The sequence below is a fragment of the Brassica rapa genome, chromosome A01 (assembly GCF_000309985.2).
Source record: "Brassica rapa cultivar Chiifu-401-42 chromosome A01, CAAS_Brap_v3.01, whole genome shotgun sequence".
NCBI classification, from domain to species: Eukaryota; Viridiplantae; Streptophyta; class Magnoliopsida; order Brassicales; family Brassicaceae; genus Brassica; species Brassica rapa.
In genome coordinates, this window is record NC_024795.2 from 344,934 (window position 1) to 367,701 (window position 22,768).

Here is a 22,768-nt window from a genome sequence, read left to right on the forward strand (position 1 = left end):
TCTCCGGGCAATCTTCACGGCGGCGGCGCGTGGCTACGGTGAGACGCCTCATCTGCCATAGATCCACTTCCCAGAGCGGTGGTGTTTGGCTGGAGGAGATTTTACGAAGGGTGGTGATCAGAAGTTTGGTCTCCGGTTCTCGGGGATTACGCGCGTCGAGCTTCACTATGAAGGAGTTGTCAACCGGAGTGGTGGGCTTGGTCGGAAACGTGTGGCGTAGCTTGACATCCCAGCGCCGGGGTCGGAGGTATTTCACTCCGGTGGTACAAGCTCCGCACTTCTTCAAGCCACTATTAGGTACACCAAACCCGCAGCTGCCGTCAAGGTCCGACTTTCAGTCCGGTCTTTATGACCGGTTTTTGGCTATGAACCGTGGCAACGATCTCCGGTGTGGTCCAGGACTGATCTGATATGCGCCTTGGTGTTGGTACTATTAATCATGGGCTGAATGCTTATCATTAGAGATTATTAGTCTGTGCTTGAATTGATACTCAGATGAGGCTTTGGTTCTACTTGGTTCATTGTTGTTTGCGGTTACCGTGGTCTAATCTAGTGGTCTAGTTTAGTGGTTAAGAGTCGGTTCATCTCGAGTTGTGGGATGAACTCGATTCATTGTGGTGAAAAATACAACGACGTTCCGATTAGGTAGCGTAGGATCCATCTTAGTGATCTTAGGTGTTACTAGATCTCGTCGTTGTATGTCGGGTTAAAATCGTGTGGTTGTAATTCCGTATTCACTTTGGTTAATGAAAGTTGTTGATGAGTCAAAAAAAAAAAAAAAAAAAAAAAATTTGGACCAGCGAGGCCGAGGCGCCGCCACACCTACCCCGTTAAATTCCAATTCCAACTTTTTCGGGCCATATTTTTAATAAAACACACACAAGTATTATATGATCCATAATTCGGCCCAAGTATCACACTATAGATCTTTTAAAAATGCTTAAAAGACCTTTAATCAATCACTAAGCATGTGCATATACAAAGTTATATGGTGGATTTAAAGTAAACTAAACCTTTTGCAAATGGGCCTGAAAGATCTGTCTAATATCTGGAAAAAAAATTATAAAGTAAAAGAGCGATTACAATAATTTTGTGAACATCTAATACATGTATCTGATTTAACTAGTTGATGTGATTTGGCATTAAAGTGATTTAACTAATGTTAACCAGTACGGATGGGTGTTCGGATGTTTTGGATTTTCGGGTATTTTCGGGTATTTTGGTATAAAGTAAAAGAGCGATTACAATAATTTTGTGAACATCTAATACATGTATCTGATTTAACTAGTTGATGTGATTTGGCATTAAAGTGATTTAACTAATGTTAACCAGTAGGGATGGGTGTTCGGATGTTTTGGATTTTCGGGTATTTTGGTATAGAAGTATAGAATCCGTTCGGGTATTTCTATACTTCGGATCGGTTCGGATATTTTTGTTCGGGTTCAGTTATTTCGGATCGGGTTCGGATATTTAGATTTTGAAAAATTAAATTAAATTTTTCATTTCTCAAAATTTTTATATTTAAAAATATAACTTTCACTTAAATATTTTTTATTTTTAATAGATTGAATGGTTAATAGATTTGGACATAACATTTTGAAACTAAAAAGACATTAATTTGATTATTGTTTTTAAATTTTAGATGTAACTTTTTGTTAATTCTTGAAATAAAAAGTTTGACATGCATTTTAAATGAGTAGCAAATCATTTTCTCTGTAATTTTATGTATATCATATGAACTTAAAATATGTGTAGTATCAATATAAATATTTTATATAAAATGAGAAATATAAACTAGAAATATAAGGTTAATTATACATATGTTCGGTTATCTTCGGATATCCATTCGGGTTCGGATATTTTGCTACTTCGGTTCGGATTTCAGTTTGAATTTTTCGGATGAGTTTCAGGTGCAGCTTCGGATATCGGGCAAAATATCCACCCCTATTAACCACAAACAAAAAATGTAATGGCATTGAAGCCTATGTGACAAGTCGGAGAGCTTGGCTAGAGTTGTTGAGGATTGAAGAAGATCAAGGGACTTGTGCTTTCCCCTTTTTCAAGAAATCTAACCCAGTTTTCAAGCTGAACCCGAGATCACAAGTTCCACAACCAAATAGAAACACACAGCGCTATACTTACTGAAAAGAACAGGGCATACACGCAAAATGGATCTTGAATAGATGTTCTCATGGCAAAAGAAAACCCTTACGTAATAGTTTTGAACATTATAAGTAACTATCAAAGGAAGAACCTTTATCTTCCTCCATAAACTCCTAAACCTACTCAAGTCATTTTGACAGTTTTAAAGACATTCAAATGCAAACCCAAACTCCAGAAGCAATTTTAAAAAGTTTTCAAAACAAAGTGCAAACATAACACTAAGGTAGCTAAACAAAGTGCAAACAAAAATTGCTTGATCCGCACTTAAAATAACTAATTAATAAACATGAAAAAAACAACCATAAAACTACGACAAAAATTGATTTAGATATATTAATATTATGTTATTGATAACTAATTAATAAACATAAAAAAAATCATAAAGTCACATAAATAGCATATAATTTTTTTATAATACATTAAATCCATAAAAAAATACATTAGGACATACAAATTATATTATAATGTGGATGATATAATTAACGGTTTACAAGATAAAATAAAATTACTTAATATAAACTATCAAATTATGTTTAAAAATGTCATATTAAACAATTATTTAATAAAAAAAATATTAAATATATATATATATATATATATCATCACTTAAACCAAATACATATTTATTTATAAAAAATAGAAAGCATTCTAGTTATGTTTTAGAATCGATGTATACAAAATAGAATAATAATTTAATCGGTATATTATCATATTTTATCAAAATTCAAGTGTGTATTTTTATTTTTTATTGAAACTTTTCAATAAATTTTGTATTTTCTTTGAATCTTCCCCCTATAAATAACAAAATCAAAGTTTCTCCGTATATGACAAGATAAATATATTTTTATTAGTCTTCTATAATAGTATTTACGAAGTGATTTTTCACATTTGAGCTCTCACGTTAAAAGTTAAAGTGGTTAGTATCGTTTATATCTTTAATGAATAAATTATATAAATTACCTATAAAATAAAAACGAATTTAAATGATTTTGATTAGATAAATGTATAATAATGATAAAATTATCCAAATCTAAATATATATTTATATATATTAAAATAAAAAGATAATTCCTATATATACCATGTGTTGTTATCTAAAAAAAATATCTTTTAAGAAAAAGTTAAAAATTAAAAAAAAAACAGAAACACACACAAATATTAATGAAGTAAATTCTTAATTTTATATAATTGAAAAGAGAATATTGAGTGATTTCTTAAGATTTATCTATTGATAATGAATATGGCGTACAAAACAAATTTCAAAAAAATATTCGTAAGAATGTTTAAACAGAAACATAAATAATAATTGGTTAAAAACATAAATAATAATTTATTATAATCTTTTAATTAGGAAAGAAAATATTAATAAGAAATTATAAAATTAATGTTTATGTCTGCATGCACGGGTGAAACACTTAGTTATAAAGAATCACAAGTTCAAAAATATATTTCAATGTTTTTTTTGCCGTGAAGCACCGTCTTTATGTGCTGAAATAGTGTTTAGAAACCCGACCCGGATCCACGGTCGAACGGTAAACCATGTGACCCGGTATGTAATCTTGGTTGTGTTTTAAGATTCGAATAATGTAATTAAAAAGTCTAAAAAATAAAAATTAAGTAATTTTTATTTATTATTTTTAGACTTTTTAATTACATTATTAGAACCTATTTTGTATTCTAATTAAGAAGTGATCATGTGGATTATGAATTTATTAACAAAACTAGTTGATGTGATTTGGTATTAATTTATTTTTGTTATCGATAATTTATTACAATTTTATGTTTTACTTTTATTTATTTTGGATTTAAAGTGTAATTTTATTATTCACATTATACATTTAAATACTTATAAATTTTAAGTATATATTTATTCAATGTCATAACTCTTAATTTGCTACAAAATTGTCAAATAGTTTTTTTTTGATATTTTGTATGTGAAACGAAAATAACAATAAAAACACTAAAATTAATTATTTTTCCAAATGTTTTTAGAACATAAAACATTTCTTATATTTTTAATTATTATTATATAACATAATTAGTTATTTAATTAACATACGGTTCGTTCATGGTCGACCTAATAATCTGGTAGTTCGATAAATTGGTTGGAAGTCCAATAAATTGTTTGAGTCGGGTTTCAAAACACTGGCCGAAAGAAACGAATCAGAATACTGGATTAGGCAGCTTTGTTCATTGTTCTGTAAATACATATAATATATATATATACGTTATTTAATAATGGCGACAACAGACTCTTAGATTAGTTGTATACATCATTGTTAATCTTTGCCACATTTGATGGTTATTATAAGATTGTTTCTTTAATAAAGAATCATATACTTTTGCGGCTTATGTGTTCCCACTCGTCAATTAGGTACCCCTCTCTGGCCCTTTGCCTTCCACAAAAGACATAAAATACAACATACACTTTTAGAATCTATATAATTAATTCATCTTTGATTACAATATATTATGGAATTTCTTTATAAGAAATATTTCTATCAGTAGCATTTTGCTTTGTTGAACCCATGATTATGAAATATGCTAGGTTTGTACTTGGATCCGTAAATTTTCTGTTCCCATCATGTTTTTTACACCACCAAATGTGAATTTGAATCACACAACGTTAACTTTTACTATAATAATAAAAAAAATGGTATTGAACATTACATTACACTAGTAGATTATAATCTTTGTAATATACTTAGCATGCAAACCTCCGAAAAAACATGAAGATGATAATAACAAAAGAAAGAGTATAATTTAGAATAAATTTACATTCATTAGAAACTTAAAGATGATAATACATGGAAGCTTCTCCGGTTGGTCAGAGACAAGGTTTGTGAGGAAAAAAAAAACATAAACCAGCCAGACCGAACACATGGAGGAAGATTTCAACAGAAACAAAGCCTAGATGATTCTCCCACAACTGTTAAAAAATTAAGTTGCAGAGATTATCTAACTAATAAGACACTTAATAGCATACACTGCTGTTAAAGACAAAACACTTAAGATTCGGACAACTTGCTAATCGCATCCCAATCAATCTCCACAGAAGGAAACTTCTCCAGCACGAAACTCCCAATCTCATCAAACCCTGAATCCGAGAAATCCAAGAACGTAGTGGTAATACCAGATTCTGGCGAAGATGATTCAACCTGAGACTCATCAGAAAACGAATTCTCATCAGCTCTCAGAAACCCATATTCACTTTCTTGATACTCCTCTGCTTTTGGCGGGAAAAGCTCTGTTTCAGAACAGGGGAGATCATCATCCTCTGTCTTTCTCAAGCTCTGGCAAATCGCTTCGAGCTTTGCTTCAACAGAGGGATGAAGAGGCTTGAAGCTGCTATCACCGCTTCCACAACCATACTCGTGCCTCATGTGTGGAAAATTAAGCCTCGCGAGCTCGCCACGAAGCTGGTAAGCAGCTTGATCATAAGCCATGGCTGCTTCTTCAGCCGTGTCGTAAGTTCCAAGCCAGAGTCGGGTCCGGTTCTTGGGTAAACGGATCTCAGCAACCCACTTCCCCCAGTGCCTTTGTCTGACTCCTCTGTAGAGTTTCTGAACGGCCATGTTCTTCATTGGGACAGGCTTTGGAGAGAGGTTTGAGATGTTGGTGCTGCGTCTCTGGTTAAGCTGGTTTTGGATCTGGTTGATTTGGTAAGGTGTGAGCTGGTTTAGACCGAGAGGTGCGGTTTGATTGAAACCGAAGATTGTGTTTGGAATGGGAGGAAGAGAAGAGACAGAGTTGGTCAAAGGGTTAAGTACTTTCATGAGCTCTTCTTTAAAAGGATCAGAATGATCAGTGCTGCTACTGAACATATCTATGGCTGCCATGGATCTTATTAGGATAGACTTCTGAAACTGATTGGAAAAACAAGAGAGACAGGGAAGGATATAAACTGATGTTAGTTATATTTTTGCTCTCTATAAATTTGATTTTTGTTTTTTTTTTTGGCACTTGGTTCCTCTGGATATGAAGTTCTTTGCTTATATAATACGAGAAGCTTAGCCGCCCATTGATCTCTTAGTATATTTTTAACTATATAAATTAACACTAAACAATTTTTTATTAATATAGTTTTTCTACATCTTGTTTGATGCTTTTGTTCTATTCACAACTTGTTAGCTTCTCGTCAGCTCGAAGATATCTTTTATTCATTCCAAGGAGGCTTATAGGAGAACGACTTCCACATATTCTTTGGATCTACGCCGTTCCCGGGGAATGTTTCAAAAGAATAGACTTTATGACGTGTGTGATAATGAATAATCAACCATCATGGATTTAAAATCCTAACAGCAAATTTTAGCAAAAGCTAAGAACAACATTCTAGTTTTCAAATTGAAAAAGAAGAAACAGATTGCAATACTTTCATTGCGAATGTTAATTCCACCATACAATAAAAAGCGTTAAATGTATTTCACTAGTCACATTTCATTTGGTCATATTACAATATTAAATTGCTTTAAAACAATAATTTCTTGTCCAGTTCTATTTCACCCAAAAATAGTTCAGGTTTAATGAGTTTTTATTGTTAAAAAAGAACCACAATTAACTTAGCTCGTAATAAATTTTATTTAAATTTACGATTAAAAATGCCATTTATCGGGTTCATGATATATATTGCATAATGTGTCTGGTTTGTGTGATAAAATTTATAAATAACTTTTTACAGAAATGAAATCAATATATATTGCAACTTCTCATTTGATCTTTGACTCTTGCTTTGGAAGTTATTTTCAATAAAATTGCGGCAATAGAATCTTTTCCGCAATAAATAAACAAAAACATTGTAAGAGCCAAAAGTCATATTGTTGATTCTACAGCAAGTTGAAAGGCCAATTTGCCTTCTAGCCACTTATTTTCTTTGAGCCAATGTCTTTTTATTAAGTCAAAATATAACATGGAATTTCCATGTATTTTACTCATACGAATTGGAAGGAAAACAAAAAATGGAATCATTAGTTGAAAAATCATCCATGCAAACATATATAAATGTAGTAATAATATCAACCATGAGAAATTTGGTGGTCGTTATATTATTCCCTATTCCAAAATGTAGTCTATGTTGTCAAATTCATAAAATCGTATTTGAGTATTACTCACGTAGATGTATCTTCAACTATATGAGTATGCATAGGTAAAATGTATGTACAAGTGGGGAATATGAAAATATAATAAAATAAAAGATCTATTTGTGAGCAAGAAAAATAGTGAGAGAAATTCAAGAAAGCTATAGAAGGAAGATGGAAAGAGGTGAGAACTCAGGGAGGTCGAAGTTTGCGTCACAAGGAAGCAAATGGATCTTCTTTTCACCACTTTTTAAATGAAAGATTTACATTATAGGTCATTTTATGACTTTTTATTTCACTCTAAGTCACTTCTTTCTATTAGAGCACTTCTTTTCAAAGAGTATTTGAGTCTTAACATTTTCAGTTCAATTCTAACCATAACATTGACTAACTGAACCTGGAAAGTGGCGGGCCTTTGTTCCCAGCCATTGATTTTTTTTATATTTCGATGGCTGATCTCTCTCTCTCTCTCTCTCTCTCTCTCTCTCTCTCTCTCTCTCTCTCTCTCTCTCTCTCTCTCTCTCTCTCTCTCTCTCTCTCTCTCTCTCACGTCAGGTGAGCTAAATAATATATAGCTTAGAAAAGAAGGCCAAATTGGAGATTTAGCAGCGGCACAACATTCGGCGATGACTCTTTGTGGTGATTCTATCAAACTCGGCTAAAAATATGATTTATCTAAATAATTCAAGTTTTTGTGTGTTTAGATGTTTACAACTCGATGCTAAGCAACATAAATGATAAGAAAACATTAAACTATATCGATTACGTTAAAATGATATGCGGCTGCGCTAGAAAATAATTGCAGAGTAAATGGAAACTCTAAAAGAAAGAAGACAAAGTATTTACGTGTTTGCCATTAATGAAAAAAAAAATTGAAAAAGAGAGTCTAAGTCGAACTCATGACATCTTGAACAAATATCATCAATATTCCACTAGACCACACAACGATTCTTCAATATATTGTTCACAAATAAAAATAAAATTCATATATGTATCCGAAAATTAAGAAATATTCTTAAAATTAATCTCCAACGGATTTTAAAATTTTTTCAGTTTTCTATTAATTTCAAAAAGATGAATTTATGTACGTAAACATGGAATATAATGTCATTTTTGTGTACACTTCCCTGTGGAATAACTATCTCATCCATGTGTACAACTAAACTCGTGTACAATAAAACAAGTTTGAGGCATTTGTGTACACTTCTCCTGTGGATAAGTTTTTCTTTTAAATCCATGTGTACAATTGATCTCGTGTACAATAAAACCAGTTTGGTTTCGATATTGGGATTTAATAAACCAGTCGAATAAAGTACATTTTCCAGTTGAGGCACTTTTGTTTTTGTTTTTTATTTATATGTCCACCCCTAAGATGCATATCAATTATCAAGTGTATAATCGATCTTCTGCTGTGTTTGAATTTTGCTGTGGTGTTTCAATATTGCAGTTGTGCTATCCTGGAGACAGACGCTTACTAACAGCTGAAGGATGAATGTCAGACCCTCCAGTCCGAGCTTCTGAAGGTGGTGGCTGGTTACAAGTTTTTGTGGACAGGCTACACGTTAAATATGAATCTATAATATGTAGGTAAAAAAACTTTTTAACTTTTCACTTAAGTAATAGTTTAATATGCATCCTTGTATTGGTGGCTTTCACTATGTTATATGCTATAATAGTTTCAAATCCCATAAATTCCATAGCAAATTCTATGCACATTACATTACATTACAACAAAATAATCATACAAACTGTCCATGTGTACACTACAAACTGTCCATGTATACACTACAAACTGTCCATGTGTACACCTACAAACTATCCATGTGTACACCTATTAACTGTCCCATAAGAATGAAAATGTTGCTGGACTTCCTCTTGGATACATGCGTAACCAGTAACCAGTTAAAGAAGATCTTCTACAGAATCTAGAAACCGTTAAAACCAGAGAAGTTTTACAAATTCGAAAGCTCAATGTATAAACTTTCTGATGCAGATACCTAACTTTATTGTTTGTGAACTGGCACATTTCTAGCAGCTTTCACGACTATTAACAAGAATGCCCAATAACAAAATGCAAACAAACTCACTAAGAGGACATATATAGAAGTCAGAAGTTCACGAGGTCACCTGTTTCCTGGTAATAGCTGAGCCGCAAGATAATTAAAACCAGACATAGGACAAATCCTATTGAAAACACAACACGGACCAAATCAAGTTATCAAAAGTTGAATACACATACATGCGCTTGCTTGGGTACCGGTCCGTCGCGAACTGCTTCTCAATCAATCAACCGGTCGTCCGTCATCTCCAGCTCCGGTGCCTCTGCAATTAGTCTCACTCCATTAATTTTTCCATCATCAAAAGACAAACCACTTCCTCGGTTCTCCTCTGCAACACATGCAATTGATTAGAAAGATCGAAACCAACACACGATTAAAACCCTAAATCTGAAACAAACAACATTGTAAACAAAAAAACTCACTGACCTTCCGTTTTCTCTTTCTGCTACCCTCCTCCTCCTCGTCATTAAACCTTTTCTCTGTCTCCAATTTCTCCGACGTCAGAAAACACCTTCTAAGTTTATCGAACAATCGTAACCGTAATTTTTGTTTGTGGGTGAAAGTAAACCAAAAATTTTTTTTTTTGCCTTTTACGGACCCAATGTTTATTATGAAGCAAAAATTAATTTCGTCTTGGGCCCACAACCAAATCACTTATTTTTTCAAAATTCGAATGCCGAAACAAAGTAACCAGCCAAGAAGTCAAATTACTTAGATACCCATCTCTAGTTTCACTTTTTCAAGGAGAAATAGGTCTATAACCACTAAAAAGTGCCTTCGTAGCACAATGTGCTCTTGGGTATAATAAAAACTGGTAAAGTGACCATTTATGTTATAAACTCTTTTTAAATTCCTTTTGACAATGTTTTGTTTCTTTTTTTTATAAAATAACATCGTCAGAATGTGATGTAAGATTATCATTTTTTGTTTTAATGTGGAAGAAAGAAGAGATCTCAAATTATACAATGGTTTAAAAAAAAAAATCAAATCAATAAATTGCGCTCACATCTCATTTCATTGCACAGTTTTCTTATCTTTTTGCACCGAGTAAAAACATCATAAAAACCGAAAGTTAATAATTACCTAAAAATATTTTTTTCCTTAAAAATCAATGGAAATCGTATTATTGTCTTATTAGGTAATCTCCCTTCAAAAACCCAATGTGGGGTCAGTTATTTAGAGAACAAAAATATATGGGATCCACTTTAGCGTGTACACACGTAGGATCCTACGTGGAAATCACTATCTCTCGGTTCTCCACGACTGACAAGTGACAAAAGCTAAAGAAAGAACCTATTTTTAATCTGATCTCTAATCTATTGCTAACCAAAGCATAACGGAATAAATGTAAAGTTATCGAGATAAACTCCAACACACGTCTGATAAAGTAAGCTAATATATAATCTGAACTTTCTATATTTTCTTTCAAAATATAGATTTTATCCTTGATCGGCAATGTAAAATACGAAAGAATATTCGTAGATTTGTGGTTAGAGATCTGAAATATAGCAAGGACACGTAATTCCACACACGATACAAACTGGAAAGTTAGACCTTAATAATCCCATCACTTAATTTCCAACCAGTCACTTTAAATTGAAAGAATGATTATGGAGTTTATGTATTGAAATAAATAGTTATGTAAGGTGACACACAAGGTCATTATCTTATGAACAATTTTTTTGTCACCATCTTATGAACTAATAGATAGTTATTGTTTCCTAACGTTTTGTGATTATTAGTATTATATAATCCAAAGAAGCCATATATAATAATCATATTACCATGACAAACCTAATTTGTCATGGACTTTCTCCAAGTCAAATCATTAAGTGCAATTAAATTATTTTGTAATACTATATCGACAAGATCATGGTGATGTAGTGGCCACTTATCAATTATCATACACGAAAAATTATTAGTATATTTTAAAAACAAAAGAAGCTAGTTGACTGTCACATATGTCAACTCTTCCTCCACCATTGGAGTTGGAGATCATCAGGATAAACATCAAATTAAAGCTATATTCCCTGACCGTGACCATTATATGACTATTTTTCCCTGGTGACCCACATATTTCCGATCAAACTTTACCAAAGAACCTCTTGTTCAATAATCCAAACCAATTCGCTGAACTTACAATCGGTCGTATATTACTTAATCAAATAAAAATGTAACGAAAAACTGATCGTATTTATAATTTATAATCTATGTTTTTTAGTATTTGCACAATATATACTCCATAAAAGAACTTTCATTGGTTTTCCATTATAGAAAACTATATAATCGTTTTATAAAGAACCCTAGTTGTGTCACTGTGTGTATAAAAATAAACAAATAAATGCTGGTGCATGGATATGAGACAATCAAAAGAGTGGAGGCTGATAAAAATGAGGCTGAACGTTGTACGTAGTATGGTGGAGTGCTCCTAATCGTTTGGTACATTCCTGCGTCAAAGCAAATACAGTAAGGTGTGCTGTGATTTTGCTTGACAGGAGCGGCAGCCTCCATGGTGAAGTTTGTGAGGACTATTGCGTACAGTCCCTGTGTCAGGCCCAGTTTTGGACGTGTTCCGACAAGTTTGCGTACAGTCCCTGTGTCATGCACTTGCGCGACCTTGCTTCTGCTTTGACGTCTATACATGTGCTAGCGAAATGATTTTTTTCTTAGAACTATCATTTCCTACATTTTTTTTTTTTCTCTTAGAACTATTTTATACTAGAATTATGATTTCTAACATCAACCATAGTCCAGGAGCAGCCGATTCAGATAACCTAGCACGTCTACTAGATAAAAAATGACTTAGTTTTGCCAGCCATAGTTACAATAATGGTCTACCACAATTAGAATGATTAGTGTAAGCAACTACAGCTTCTTCACTTTTCACCTTCACATCTTCATACATTTTCAAAGAAGCTTCTGAAAACTTCTTCAATCTCTCTAGAAGCTTCGCCAAACTCGAATGCACGCTCGACAAATCTTCAGAAACCAGCACCGAATCCTCCTTCTCCTCGCCCAACATTTCCATATCCGTTGAGAACTCTTTGATAGACCTACTGAGTTCATCTGACGGCAGAGACTTCATCCCAGCCGACCAATCCCGGCATAAGACGAATATCGGCGGGGCCAGGACACGGCGTGGGGACCACGGTCTTCGGTTTCTTGTAGAACGCTCTTGAGGGAGCAAAACACAGTTGTGTAGCCAACCATTGAGAGCTTCAACGTAGGAAGTCATACTGTTGACCAAATCTGCAAAGCTTAGACCAAAACACTCTGTTTCCTCTAGAAGCTCTGACCAAATCCGTCTCTTGAGAGCGTTTTCAGGCCCAGTTTTGGACGTGTTCCGACAATGGTAAGCCAGTGAGATGGTAATGTACTGCGAGTGGTGACACTCCAGCATTGCTTTCCACATTCTTATCAACCTAAACAGAGAAGAAAATACAAATCAAAGAGTCTTCTTAAAAGAAAAGTTAGAGACTTCGTAGCTAGGCATGCGGGTTCGGTTTCTTCGGTTAGTTCAGTTTGGTCGAAATCTCACCAAAATTTATTTTGGTTCGGTTCGGTTTTTGGTTTCAAAAAATTTCAGTTTTGCGGTTATTTTGGTTCAAAATTTCGGTTAAGATTGGTACTGCTTAGAAACTATTTTATTTTTAGAAAAACAAAATAACCCATTACCGAACCGAAAACCGAATTTCCTTTTGTTACCAACAGAACTAACCAAAAACCAAACTTTTCGGGTCAGTTCGGTTCGGTTAAAAATCCCAGCCTTAATTAACATACCCTTGGAGAAACTCTAAGAGCTGAGGCTGAAGCTCTTCATCTCTGATCCTCTCAATACGCTTAGAAATCGAATCAACGGACTGTATAGCGACTCTGATTCTAGAATGAAGATCTTTTGCAGCTGCTCTTGTCTTATCCATGGCTTTAGCACTGTGATCCTTTGTGAACTGGTTCCTTAACTGCTCGCATTTTTTATCATACTCTTTCCTAATCATCTCACTCGCCTGCACACACACACACACAAAATAAACAGAATGAAATGTATGAGCTATAACATGGTAGGGCTATTACCTTGACTTCATCGTATAGTTTTCTCTCCCAAGCGTATAACCGATCAAGTGAAGAAGAGTGACTTCCCGAGATCATACAGAACTCTTGTGTGAAGTCACTTCCACTTTCATTGTCATCATGATCTTCTTCTATCAACGGATTTCTAGAAGTGGAGGATCTTGAAGACGATGTTCTCTTCCACACTATAACTTTAGTGACTTGTTGGTGCAATGGCTCTATACATTAAAAGCTTTAATTCAGACACTAACTAGAGAAGATAACAATAAATACAGAGTACAGACCTTTAAAAACAGGTGAGTGACTCTTCTTCCCTCTACAACAAGCTCGCTTCAAAGCTGAGAGAAACGCTACTGAGTTTCCTTTTCCTGTAATAATACAAAAGATTCAATCTTTTTCAATTCAACACTACACGATGGAGAGAAAAGAAACAGAGCTTCAGACCTGTGGTGGTATCAGCGAATCCGACTCTGATTTTGTTAGCTTCAAGCATCCTCGAAACCTCTTTACCAGACTCAGAAGCTCTGAAGAACTTGTGCTCTATATCTTTCATGCTAGACACAAAGTCTTTAGCTCTGTGTGTAATAAACTCTGATGGATCCTCTCTTTCACCTTCATCTTCAGAGCTCTGTTTCCTCTGCTCTGTTTTGAAATCCTCTGCATTACTCTGTTTACTCTGCTTCTCTAATCCTATAAGTGATGCGTTATCAGTCAGTCTAAAGCTATCGAACTCGTCGCAAGTGTCGAAGTAGTCCCAAGAAGACGTCTCTGGCCGGCGAGGACGCAGCGGCGGCGGCGGCGGAGGAGGAGATAACTCCGACATGTCGAGAGGGTTCATCGTGTAAGTCACTGTAGAGTTAGCCGACTTCGTGTAGCTTAGACTCAAAACAGGTTTAGGCTTAGTGTTGTGACTCAACGGCGAGTCAACCGAGTCGCCGTCGTCGTCGTCGTCAGGGTAAGAAGAGGAGTTGTGAGAAGGGGATGAAGCCACAGCAGCTACAGTCTCAGCCTCGGCGTACTGACGGAGACAAGCTCCTATGTTACGGAGGGAACGGACGTAGGACACGTGTGCGGCGGCGAGAGCGCATCTGGAATCAATGGCTTGTTTGACGAATCTCTTCCTCTCTTTACATAAGAGAAGCGGCTCGTTCTTCTTCTTCTTCGTCGATGCTTCTTTTGAGTTTGAGCATCCCATCTTCTCCAGAATCGAAGGAGACATATTTTCTTCGATATAAAAATCGAAACTTTTTACCCGGAAAACTCTCAAAATGGTTACGAAACTAAAGGAACTAAAGAACCCATGTGAAGAAAAAAAAAAAAAGATAAGCTTTGAGTTTAAAAAAAAAAATAAAAAATTTGCCTCCAAGAAGAAACAGAGTGAGCAGTAGTTTTCAGCACGCTTATTGAAGGTAGTTGGCGAATCACTTAATGGGGAAGGGGGCGGACGAATCCAAAAATGCTTATTGAAGGAGAAACCTGATAAAGCGAGTTTCGTTCAGACAAATCTGAGGAAGAAAATTAGATTTTGCACAAATGGGTTAGAGAGAGAGAGAAAGTTTGTCTTGGTTGCATCGTTTTCGATAAGAAAGTAATTTAATTATTATTTCAAAAATTTGTGCAGGGAGATTTTTTAGTTCATTCTACTACTATTAGATCATTTACTCGAAAAGCTGAGCTATATAATAAAAAGTTAAAGTGGTGACGAGAAAATCCAAGTGAAAGTCCTCTCATCTTCTCTGTCTTTAGCTTATTATTATCAAATCTAGTTTATGGGTCTTTTATTTGAATATGAACACGAAAGCTAAAGTTTTTTTGTTTTCTGTTTATTTATTAACTTTGGTAATTGGATCATTATTACTAAAAAGCGAGAATCATGTGAAGGTACCTTTATATACTTTGCTTCTCGTTGTGTATGGACTGAGCAGGGAAAGATGGAGGGAAAAAACATTGTGAAACTAAGACCATTATTGGTTTTGAGACCTGGTTGGTTTGTTTAGGGTTAATAAAAGTATTATTTCACTCATGAAGACAATGAAACCCTCCTTGGTTCGGTTCTAGGTCAGTTTAGTCGCTTTAGACCTTGAATGAAGAAGGCAGAATCACCAAGTCTTGTCTTGTCTTGTGTATGGAGAATCGTTTTTTATTTGTCTAACGGCTCCTTGAAACCTGAGCTTCATTTTTATAAGAAAAACCCAGCACTATGGAGGGTGTGGCACAGGCCCCATGCTCTTTCTTTTTTTTTCTTTAGTAACCAAGTAAAAAAAATATGTGTAGTTTAAATTAGAGAAAATATTAAAGATGCCTCACCCAACAAATTAAAATAAAACTGCACTAGCCCAGCTAAAAAAAAAAATGTTACAGCCCAGTTAGTAAATACGTAGCCCACTTTTAATAAAGTAACTCAATTATTAAATTTGTCTAACTATTTTAAAATTCTAATCATTTACGTGACTTCTTTAAAAAAAAAAAATTCTTTTCAAAATTGTTTAATCCTGATAAGAGTTTTTTTGGTATCTTTTATAAGTAAGCATACATATCATCTATAACACTTTGCTATATATTTGATTTTTAGGTTAGTTATTTGTTTGTATTGTTTATTATCTTTTTGAATACTAACAGATTTTGATCAGGTACCATGGAAAAATATTTTACATAGTGATCAAAAAATTTCAGAATATAAAAGATCAAAGAATTATTTTATGAGATTTTTGCATTACTTTTATTATATTAGAGTTTTATGTTTTTAATTGTTATAAACTATTTCAGTTTGATTTTAATTTTTAAGTTACTTATTTTACATTTAATTAATTAATATATTATATTAATTATTTTATTTATTATTATTAAAATATTTATGTGCCACAGGCTAACTAAATTTCTAGGACCGTCCCTGTTCATGACTCATCATGAGTCTTGTCACCTATTTATTGTCTATTACTCAGATATAATTAAAATAAGAACAGCTCAGTTTTGTAAATTTTTAGCTTATTTTTCAAATTGTGGACGACACTGAAGTATGGAGACTCAAACAATCATATAATTAAGATAATGGGCAGTGGATGGACTTTCGCAGAAACTGTAAGATGGTATGGAGTGTGGAGTGTTGGACTATGGAGCTTGAGTCCTCCTACTAAACCACGTAGCCAAATCACCTTACATAAGTGGGTGGGCTCACATAGGCCAGTAAAAGCATTAAAAAAACATGAATCTAATGGAAAAAAGGTACACCTTCCATGTAGGATTCGAATATCAAAAATCTTGTACCCGTAAAAGGAGCTTCAGGTGTGTGAATCGGAAGAGATGGGTCAATCAGATGTATAAAAGTTTTAGGATTTAGGTTCATCAAAGGTTTGAGAAGCCTTGTAAAAGAAGACATATCTGAGGGCCTGAGGCTACCACATGTAAAAGAAGTTTGGGCTTCAATGCAAGCATGCCATACAAGTTTGGGCTTGAATCTTAGTACTTACAAGCATGCGATTACTAACACGGAAGGAAAAAAAATCACGGTTCTACACTTTTACGTAGCTTCACTTCTCCATGAACATGCTTCAAATATCATATCAATGAAACGTACTTCCTTACTCCAAATACCCAAATTTTAAGAAAATACAATGCGTACAAATACGATATGTTTATATCCCATTTAAAATCTATAGACCTTTCTAAAAAAATACAAAGTGACGACTATGAGTCTGATAACTGATTGCGTATGAATATCAGATTAATATGGGCAGCTCTAACCTCTAGTTGGAAATATAATAATTGAAATATAATCGACTTAACCAAAAAAAAAGAAACATAACGGATTATATAATAAGTACTTAGGAAAAAACTTAGACCATGATTATCCCATAAAACCCTTAATAGGTTTCTTAAAAAAAAAATTCTTAAATTTTTTTCTCTGATTAAAAAAAACTAAAACAAATGCACCAACCGTGAACCGCCACATATCAGTGGGGCTCGCAAACAGTCCAACACCCAACAATAATCGATCCTTAATATGGGCTTTCTGCGACCGGTTTTTTTCTTCTTGTGCTCCTCCCCCCCTTCCTCTCCGATAATCCTGCTCTTAGGATTGTTAGCTTTTTTCTTGTAAAAAAAAAAGAAAGTCACTAGGGAGCGATGTTTGGTGTCCACAGACCAAATATCTGAAATTATTGGCCTACCAACAAAGACCTGACGAACAATAATAAAAATATTCTATCGTATCATATCATATCAAATTAAACATTAGAGTAAATACGTATACATGAATATAAAAATCACACACCGTATTATTGCGTGTGTATATAATGGAGTGGCATGGTAACACACAATCCCCCTCCCCCTCACCTTCAAGCAACAATCTAAGTTACATTTTAAAAAGTTTTATAATTCTTTCTTCGTAAGAATAGTTATAAAACAATAGTATGTTGATTGGGAATCGACAAATGCAGAGAAAACCAAGCATGCCGAGGATTACCATCGAGGTTGATGATAATCATACCGCCGGCCAAGATTCTGACGTGTCTATGGCGGTGGTAGACGGCGGAGATAATTTCGACCAGCGGTTCTTGGCGATGTTATCACCGAGAAATCACACAAGGACCGAGAGAAAAGACTGTGGGAAATCAACGTTGCCGTCATCGTCTTTTCTTGGAAGCTGTGGCTTTTGCAAACGCCGTTTAGCTCCCGGCCGTGATATTTACATGTACAAGTATGTTTACTTATTAATTACTCCTTTCTTGATTATTTTCATCTTATACTTCTATATTTAAAACCTCAGCTGACTATATACATATATACATCACCACATAAAAATTTGAACGAGTGTCTTAGACATAGACTATAAGCTACAACGAAACTATGAGATTCTATTTTGTGACATCATCTAGTATGTGTTACAAAAAAAAAAACATCTATATATCTAAATGTACGAATTTGATGATTGGTTTCACTTTTATTTTTTGGTTTGAATGCATCGGAAAGTTATATTTTTTAAACTTGGATTTGTAATGTAATAAACTGTAGAGGGGATGCAGCGTTTTGTAGCATGGAATGCAGAGAACAACAGATTGAGCAGGACAGGCAAAACTCCAAGCAGAGCGCCAGAGTCGTTCTATCACCATGAAACTAAACATATGGATGGCTCAAATTAAGCTTTGACTATTAAAGCTCGTGTGTGTGACTTGAGATTGTTGCCGTTATTATTAATTAGCATCATCATGTAAAAATTAGGTCAAAAATTGAAATGAAACTCTTTCATGTCTTGCGTATTATTATTTTTTTGGTGAAACTTGCGTATTATTTTTGTTTCACATTACTTTGCTTCTTTTATAAATCCGGGTTTATTTAGTTTGATGCCCTATGATTTTTATTACTTTATGTGTTTTAAAAAAGCTAGTGAAAGTTGACGTAAGCGCACCACGGACCTCGTTTTTATAAGATCGAATAAATCTCAAAACCATATGCAACTCACGGTAATTAAGATTTTAATTAGTAAAAAGTACACACTTCTTATATAAAAGTCACATCATCTGCCGTATTCTATGGCTAGTACATGAATAGTGACAGTGTGAATAATTTCTATTGGAGATTATGAACTTTCCTTTGATATATATAATATTTTGTCAAGGGATCATTGGTAGAAAAAATTACAAAAAGTATTAAATAGTGGAATTTAAATGGAGGTCATTGTCTCGTGACGATGAAAGCGTCTGATAGTTAATAATGAGACGTAGAGTAAACTAATGCGAATGCACGTCACTCCCGATCAAAAGATGTATTGAATATTATCATACATACTGGAAATGAGTTTGTTAACTATGAAGACACTTTTAAACGGATATAAATTTTTAACACGACATTTAAAATGGAATGAAGAATGTAATTTATAGCTCGTTTTTAAAAAACCTAATTTATAGTAGCTCGTTGCTCAATAATTGAAGACCAAAAGATGTTAAATAATGGTTTATGGAAATGGATCGTTATCACTAGCTTATAGATAAGGATTAGGTTTATAATTGGTCTATAGTGTATTGTTTTCTCTTCACTCGTCTTCTGTACTCCAAACTTCGAGGCTTAGTTGTTGGAGTTTCGGGAGTCATCACAACTTGTCTTCATTACTAATTGTTGATTAATTAATTATCAACAATTTTATAATCCAAGGATTTAATAAGATTCATTTGGTATTAGGGTGTCTTCGATTAAATTATCCTTCAACATATAATAAAATTATATGTGCCATCAGAACAATAAGAACTCGTTGAGGTCATTGATGATGCTATGATAGAATGGAAAATATTTAAACAATTCTTTTAATGGTTTTTGAATCAAGAATTGGTCCAAATTATACAGTTGCAAATAAATATTTTTTTAAAACAGGAGCATCATGAAAAAGACCAATACGTTTTAAAAAAAAAAAAATTGCTCGTCATCTACACAACTTGATCGGATTTTCTTAAGTTCACAATAAAATAATAATACAGAATTAAAATTGACAAATTTCATTGGACCGAAACCATGATTAAATATCGCAAATTACAGTAGTTTACACATTATGGAAGTGAATCATAAAAGCGATATGAAATTATGGTCCAATCTAGAAACACTTGTACATTATACTAAGCCCATCTGGATTACTAGAAACACCGGTAACTTCACACCCTAGTACCCTACAAAGATCAATCTAAAAGCTCTTTGATCTCTGAAAACACAAGCATTCATATCTTAAAACATATTTAGAAAAAAAAACAAGAAACATAGAAGTCTTATATTATGGGATAATTAAAGATTCTTAAACGCTTCATGTTCACTTGTATTCCAAGATCATGTTGTTCTCCGGCGCCAGTCCAACACACGCCCTAAGGATGTTCTCCAGCATAGCCCGCTGCTTCGACAGCGCATTAACCACCGGTGTTCCCGGCGGCACGAGCGGTGCCTTGGTGAGGTAGCTGAGTATGGTGGCCACAGGATGGAAAGAATGAAACTTCCCCTGCCAAAAAAAAAAGAATCAAAACATCAAAACCATGGTTCCATGAAATCCAAAATATAACTGGTTTTGTGAACCGATTGAACCTCTTTCTCGGATTTGAACTGAATCCTGGTGCTGAGTTCAGCGAGGAGAACAAGATCCAAGATAATTGGAGCAGCTAAGAGAGAGTCCTCGCAGGTATTGTGCATGACAATTGTGTTCTTGCCTCCCATGAATATCTCTGATGTATACTCATCCATGGCTCGCTTGCTATCTGCAACATACGGTACATACTGCAACAACACACACAAAATGGATCAATTGGTGATGCAGATAAATATTTGGAATATTTTAAATATCTTATCGTTTATTTAATTAGTTGTTATAGATTTAGATAATTATGTTTATTGTTATAGGGTTTTATATATAGTTTTATTATATATAGCAGTTTTGGTTTAAGTTTAACAGTTTCAGACTTTGATTAATAAAACTGAGAGTTATGGAGATAGTTTTTCGGGCATTCACAAATTAAACAAGATCTTTGCATTATCGTACATTCCGCTACCTCAATTAATCAATTGGCATTGCAATCTACAGAATAAACAAGGTTTTGAGTGTTTCTTAAGGTAGTTTATAGCTTACCTTGATGACAACTACATGGTCTGGATGTTCCCCGGGCTCGAAGAGGATACCGTTGCTAGCAACCATATCATCCACAACATTGCTTTTGGAGATCTCCTTAGATCTGAATGTCTGTGGAGCTGAGAGGTTCATTCCATCGTTGTTCCCTAGGTGATTGTAGCTCACTATTGAAGTAGGCTGTTGTTAACATAACAAAAACACACACATAATCAACTATAACAGGTTTCTTCACTAGTTACTTGAAACACAAGTTAAACAAACCTTGATGCCTGCACCAACAAGGAAATCAACCAAGACAGATTTCATCTTGGTTTGACCACTCTTGAAGTCATCTCCACCGATCAAAACATTGTTCTTGATAGCCAAATCAATAAGACCCGGAACAAAGGTGTTCTGAGGGCTTCCATTGATGAAAGGAATACCTTCAAGAACACATGCAATAGCATAAAGCGTGGAAGGAGAGATCTCAGACTCATCCCTATCCACAGAGTTCATAAGATTCTCCATCGTGTCGTTTAGCCCCACGACCACATTGCTGTAACGCTCTGTGTTAGCCGTCCACAGAACCACAACCTTATCCACCTTGTTCTTCTCCTTAAACTCCCTAACATCACACAAACACACACAAAACTCAACAAAACAGAGGAGAGGAGATTCAACTATGTTTCAATCATTCACAAGTATTGTTGATGATTAGATTACCTCATGTCCTTGATGATTTGGTCGACTTGTTCCTTCTTGGTACCGTTGATGACGTTGTTGGCACGTGAGCCTTGATTAGCAGCGATGAAATCAGGGTCGTAGATCCCAGGGAGTGGGACAATGTTCTCCATGTAAGGCCTGAGCTGTTTCTGTAAGTCAATGTCAAGAACCTTGGCTCTACCCATTGCGTCTGCTAAATTCATATCGCTTATGTCCCATCCTCCAAACACAACATCATCCGGATTCACCTGTTTTCAACAATCTCCATGTTAAATTGATGCAAAGAGATATTTGCATATATTCCATATATTTTAATTATCTAGTCGAAGACATTTATTTATCTTACGCATTCGAAAATTAAATAAACTTCTTGTGTTATCGTAGCTATCATAAACATAATTAAGAAGAAAAACAAATCTAGATTTTGTTTTAAGAAAACGGACCATTGGAACGAGACTCTTGAAAGGAGCATAGATCTCTTCGCCGTTAAAGGATCCGACACGAATAGACGATGCTTGTGTTAACGACCCGAAGTAGTTAGCTTGTTGCACTTTGTCCTTGGTCGCCCACGAGATTCCTCTGTTTATGTTTTATTTTTTTCCGATCAGATCTTTAAAAACAAAAAAAAACAAAATCCAATAACATTTGAACAAAAAGACTCACTCTTTATTGGCAATTACACCGGCGGTGAGGGTTGATCCATTGTTTCCTCCCCAACCCACAAGCATAACCCTGTCGGAAACCAAAAAAAAAACAAAAAAATGTTGAAACTTCACGACGGAGAAACCGAGGAAGCGAGTGAAAAAAGATCGAAACTTTGTTTTACCCTAATTTGGGGACACGAGTGTCGGTTTTGAAATCGTATTTGACAACCTTAGGCTTCACGATCCACTGGTAAGCACCGTTAACGTTCTCGTGAACGACCTCCGTGGTCTCGTAATCGTACACAGACTGAATCTCATTCTCCGTGTACTTCACGTTCGGGCTCTCGACTTTGAAGCTCTCGATGAACATTTTTTCAGACTCTGTTTTGAATTGAATCGAGTTTGTGTGGGTTTGAGCTTCTCTTAAGTGGAAGCTATTTATAGAAAAAAGAGCGCGAGGAG

General features: G+C 34.5%; 4 protein-coding genes across 4 annotated transcripts; 1 reads left to right on the forward strand and 3 right to left on the reverse strand.

Moving 5' to 3' along the window:
* Positions 1–4,899: 4,899 nt before the first annotated feature.
* Positions 4,900–7,458, reverse strand: LOC103852206 (ethylene-responsive transcription factor ERF060). Its single transcript, XM_009129156.3, has one exon. The coding sequence runs from the start codon at positions 6,000–6,002 to the stop codon at positions 5,172–5,174; it is 831 nt and encodes a 276-aa protein (XP_009127404.1). The 5' UTR covers positions 6,003–7,458; the 3' UTR covers positions 4,900–5,171.
* Positions 7,459–8,911: 1,453 nt separating this feature from the next.
* Positions 8,912–14,991, reverse strand: LOC103852362 (protein ROLLING AND ERECT LEAF 2). Its single transcript, XM_009129299.3, has 6 exons — positions 13,811–14,991; positions 13,651–13,734; positions 13,370–13,584; positions 13,079–13,302; positions 9,725–12,720; positions 8,912–9,626 (listed from the first exon to the last, which is right to left on the reverse strand). The coding sequence occupies exons 1-5, from the start codon at positions 14,583–14,585 to the stop codon at positions 12,120–12,122; spliced, it is 1,899 nt and encodes a 632-aa protein (XP_009127547.1). The 5' UTR covers positions 14,586–14,991; the 3' UTR covers positions 8,912–9,626; positions 9,725–12,119.
* A 2,463-nt stretch (positions 14,992–17,454) lies between these two features.
* LOC103852462 (FCS-Like Zinc finger 7) lies at positions 17,455–20,085 on the forward strand. The gene is made up of 2 exons (XM_009129399.3): positions 17,455–18,062; positions 18,377–20,085. The coding sequence occupies exons 1-2, from the start codon at positions 17,776–17,778 to the stop codon at positions 18,474–18,476; spliced, it is 387 nt and encodes a 128-aa protein (XP_009127647.1). The 5' UTR covers positions 17,455–17,775; the 3' UTR covers positions 18,477–20,085.
* LOC103852564 (inositol-3-phosphate synthase) lies at positions 19,912–22,741 on the reverse strand. The gene is made up of 8 exons (XM_009129494.2): positions 22,489–22,741; positions 22,326–22,394; positions 22,106–22,241; positions 21,663–21,910; positions 21,222–21,564; positions 20,961–21,137; positions 20,423–20,611; positions 19,912–20,339 (listed from the first exon to the last, which is right to left on the reverse strand). Exons 1-8 carry the CDS (start codon positions 22,674–22,676, stop codon positions 20,157–20,159), a joined length of 1,533 nt encoding a protein of 510 aa, XP_009127742.1. The 5' UTR covers positions 22,677–22,741; the 3' UTR covers positions 19,912–20,156.
* Positions 22,742–22,768: the final 27 nt, after the last annotated feature.

Coding starts and splice junctions, on each gene's coding strand:
- LOC103852206 (XM_009129156.3), bottom strand. CDS start 6,002: ATGGCAGCCATAGATATGTTCAGTAGCAGCACTGATCATTCTGATCCT.
- LOC103852362 (XM_009129299.3), bottom strand. CDS start 14,585: ATGTCTCCTTCGATTCTGGAGAAGATGGGATGCTCAAACTCAAAAGAA. Junction 13,303..13,369: donor AACTATACGATGAAGTCAAG/GTAATAGCCCTA, acceptor GTGTGTGTGCAG/GCGAGTGAGATGATTAGGAA. Junction 12,721..13,078: donor CTCTTAGAGTTTCTCCAAGG/GTATGTTAATTA, acceptor TTCTCTGTTTAG/GTTGATAAGAATGTGGAAAG.
- LOC103852462 (XM_009129399.3), top strand. CDS start 17,776: ATGTTGATTGGGAATCGACAAATGCAGAGAAAACCAAGCATGCCGAGG. Junction 18,063..18,376: donor CGTGATATTTACATGTACAA/GTATGTTTACTT, acceptor AATAAACTGTAG/AGGGGATGCAGCGTTTTGTA.
- LOC103852564 (XM_009129494.2), bottom strand. CDS start 22,676: ATGTTCATCGAGAGCTTCAAAGTCGAGAGCCCGAACGTGAAGTACACG. Junction 22,242..22,325: donor GGTGTAATTGCCAATAAAGA/GTGAGTCTTTTT, acceptor AAACATAAACAG/AGGAATCTCGTGGGCGACCA. Junction 20,340..20,422: donor AGTTCAAATCCGAGAAAGAG/GTTCAATCGGTT, acceptor TTTTTTTGGCAG/GGGAAGTTTCATTCTTTCCA.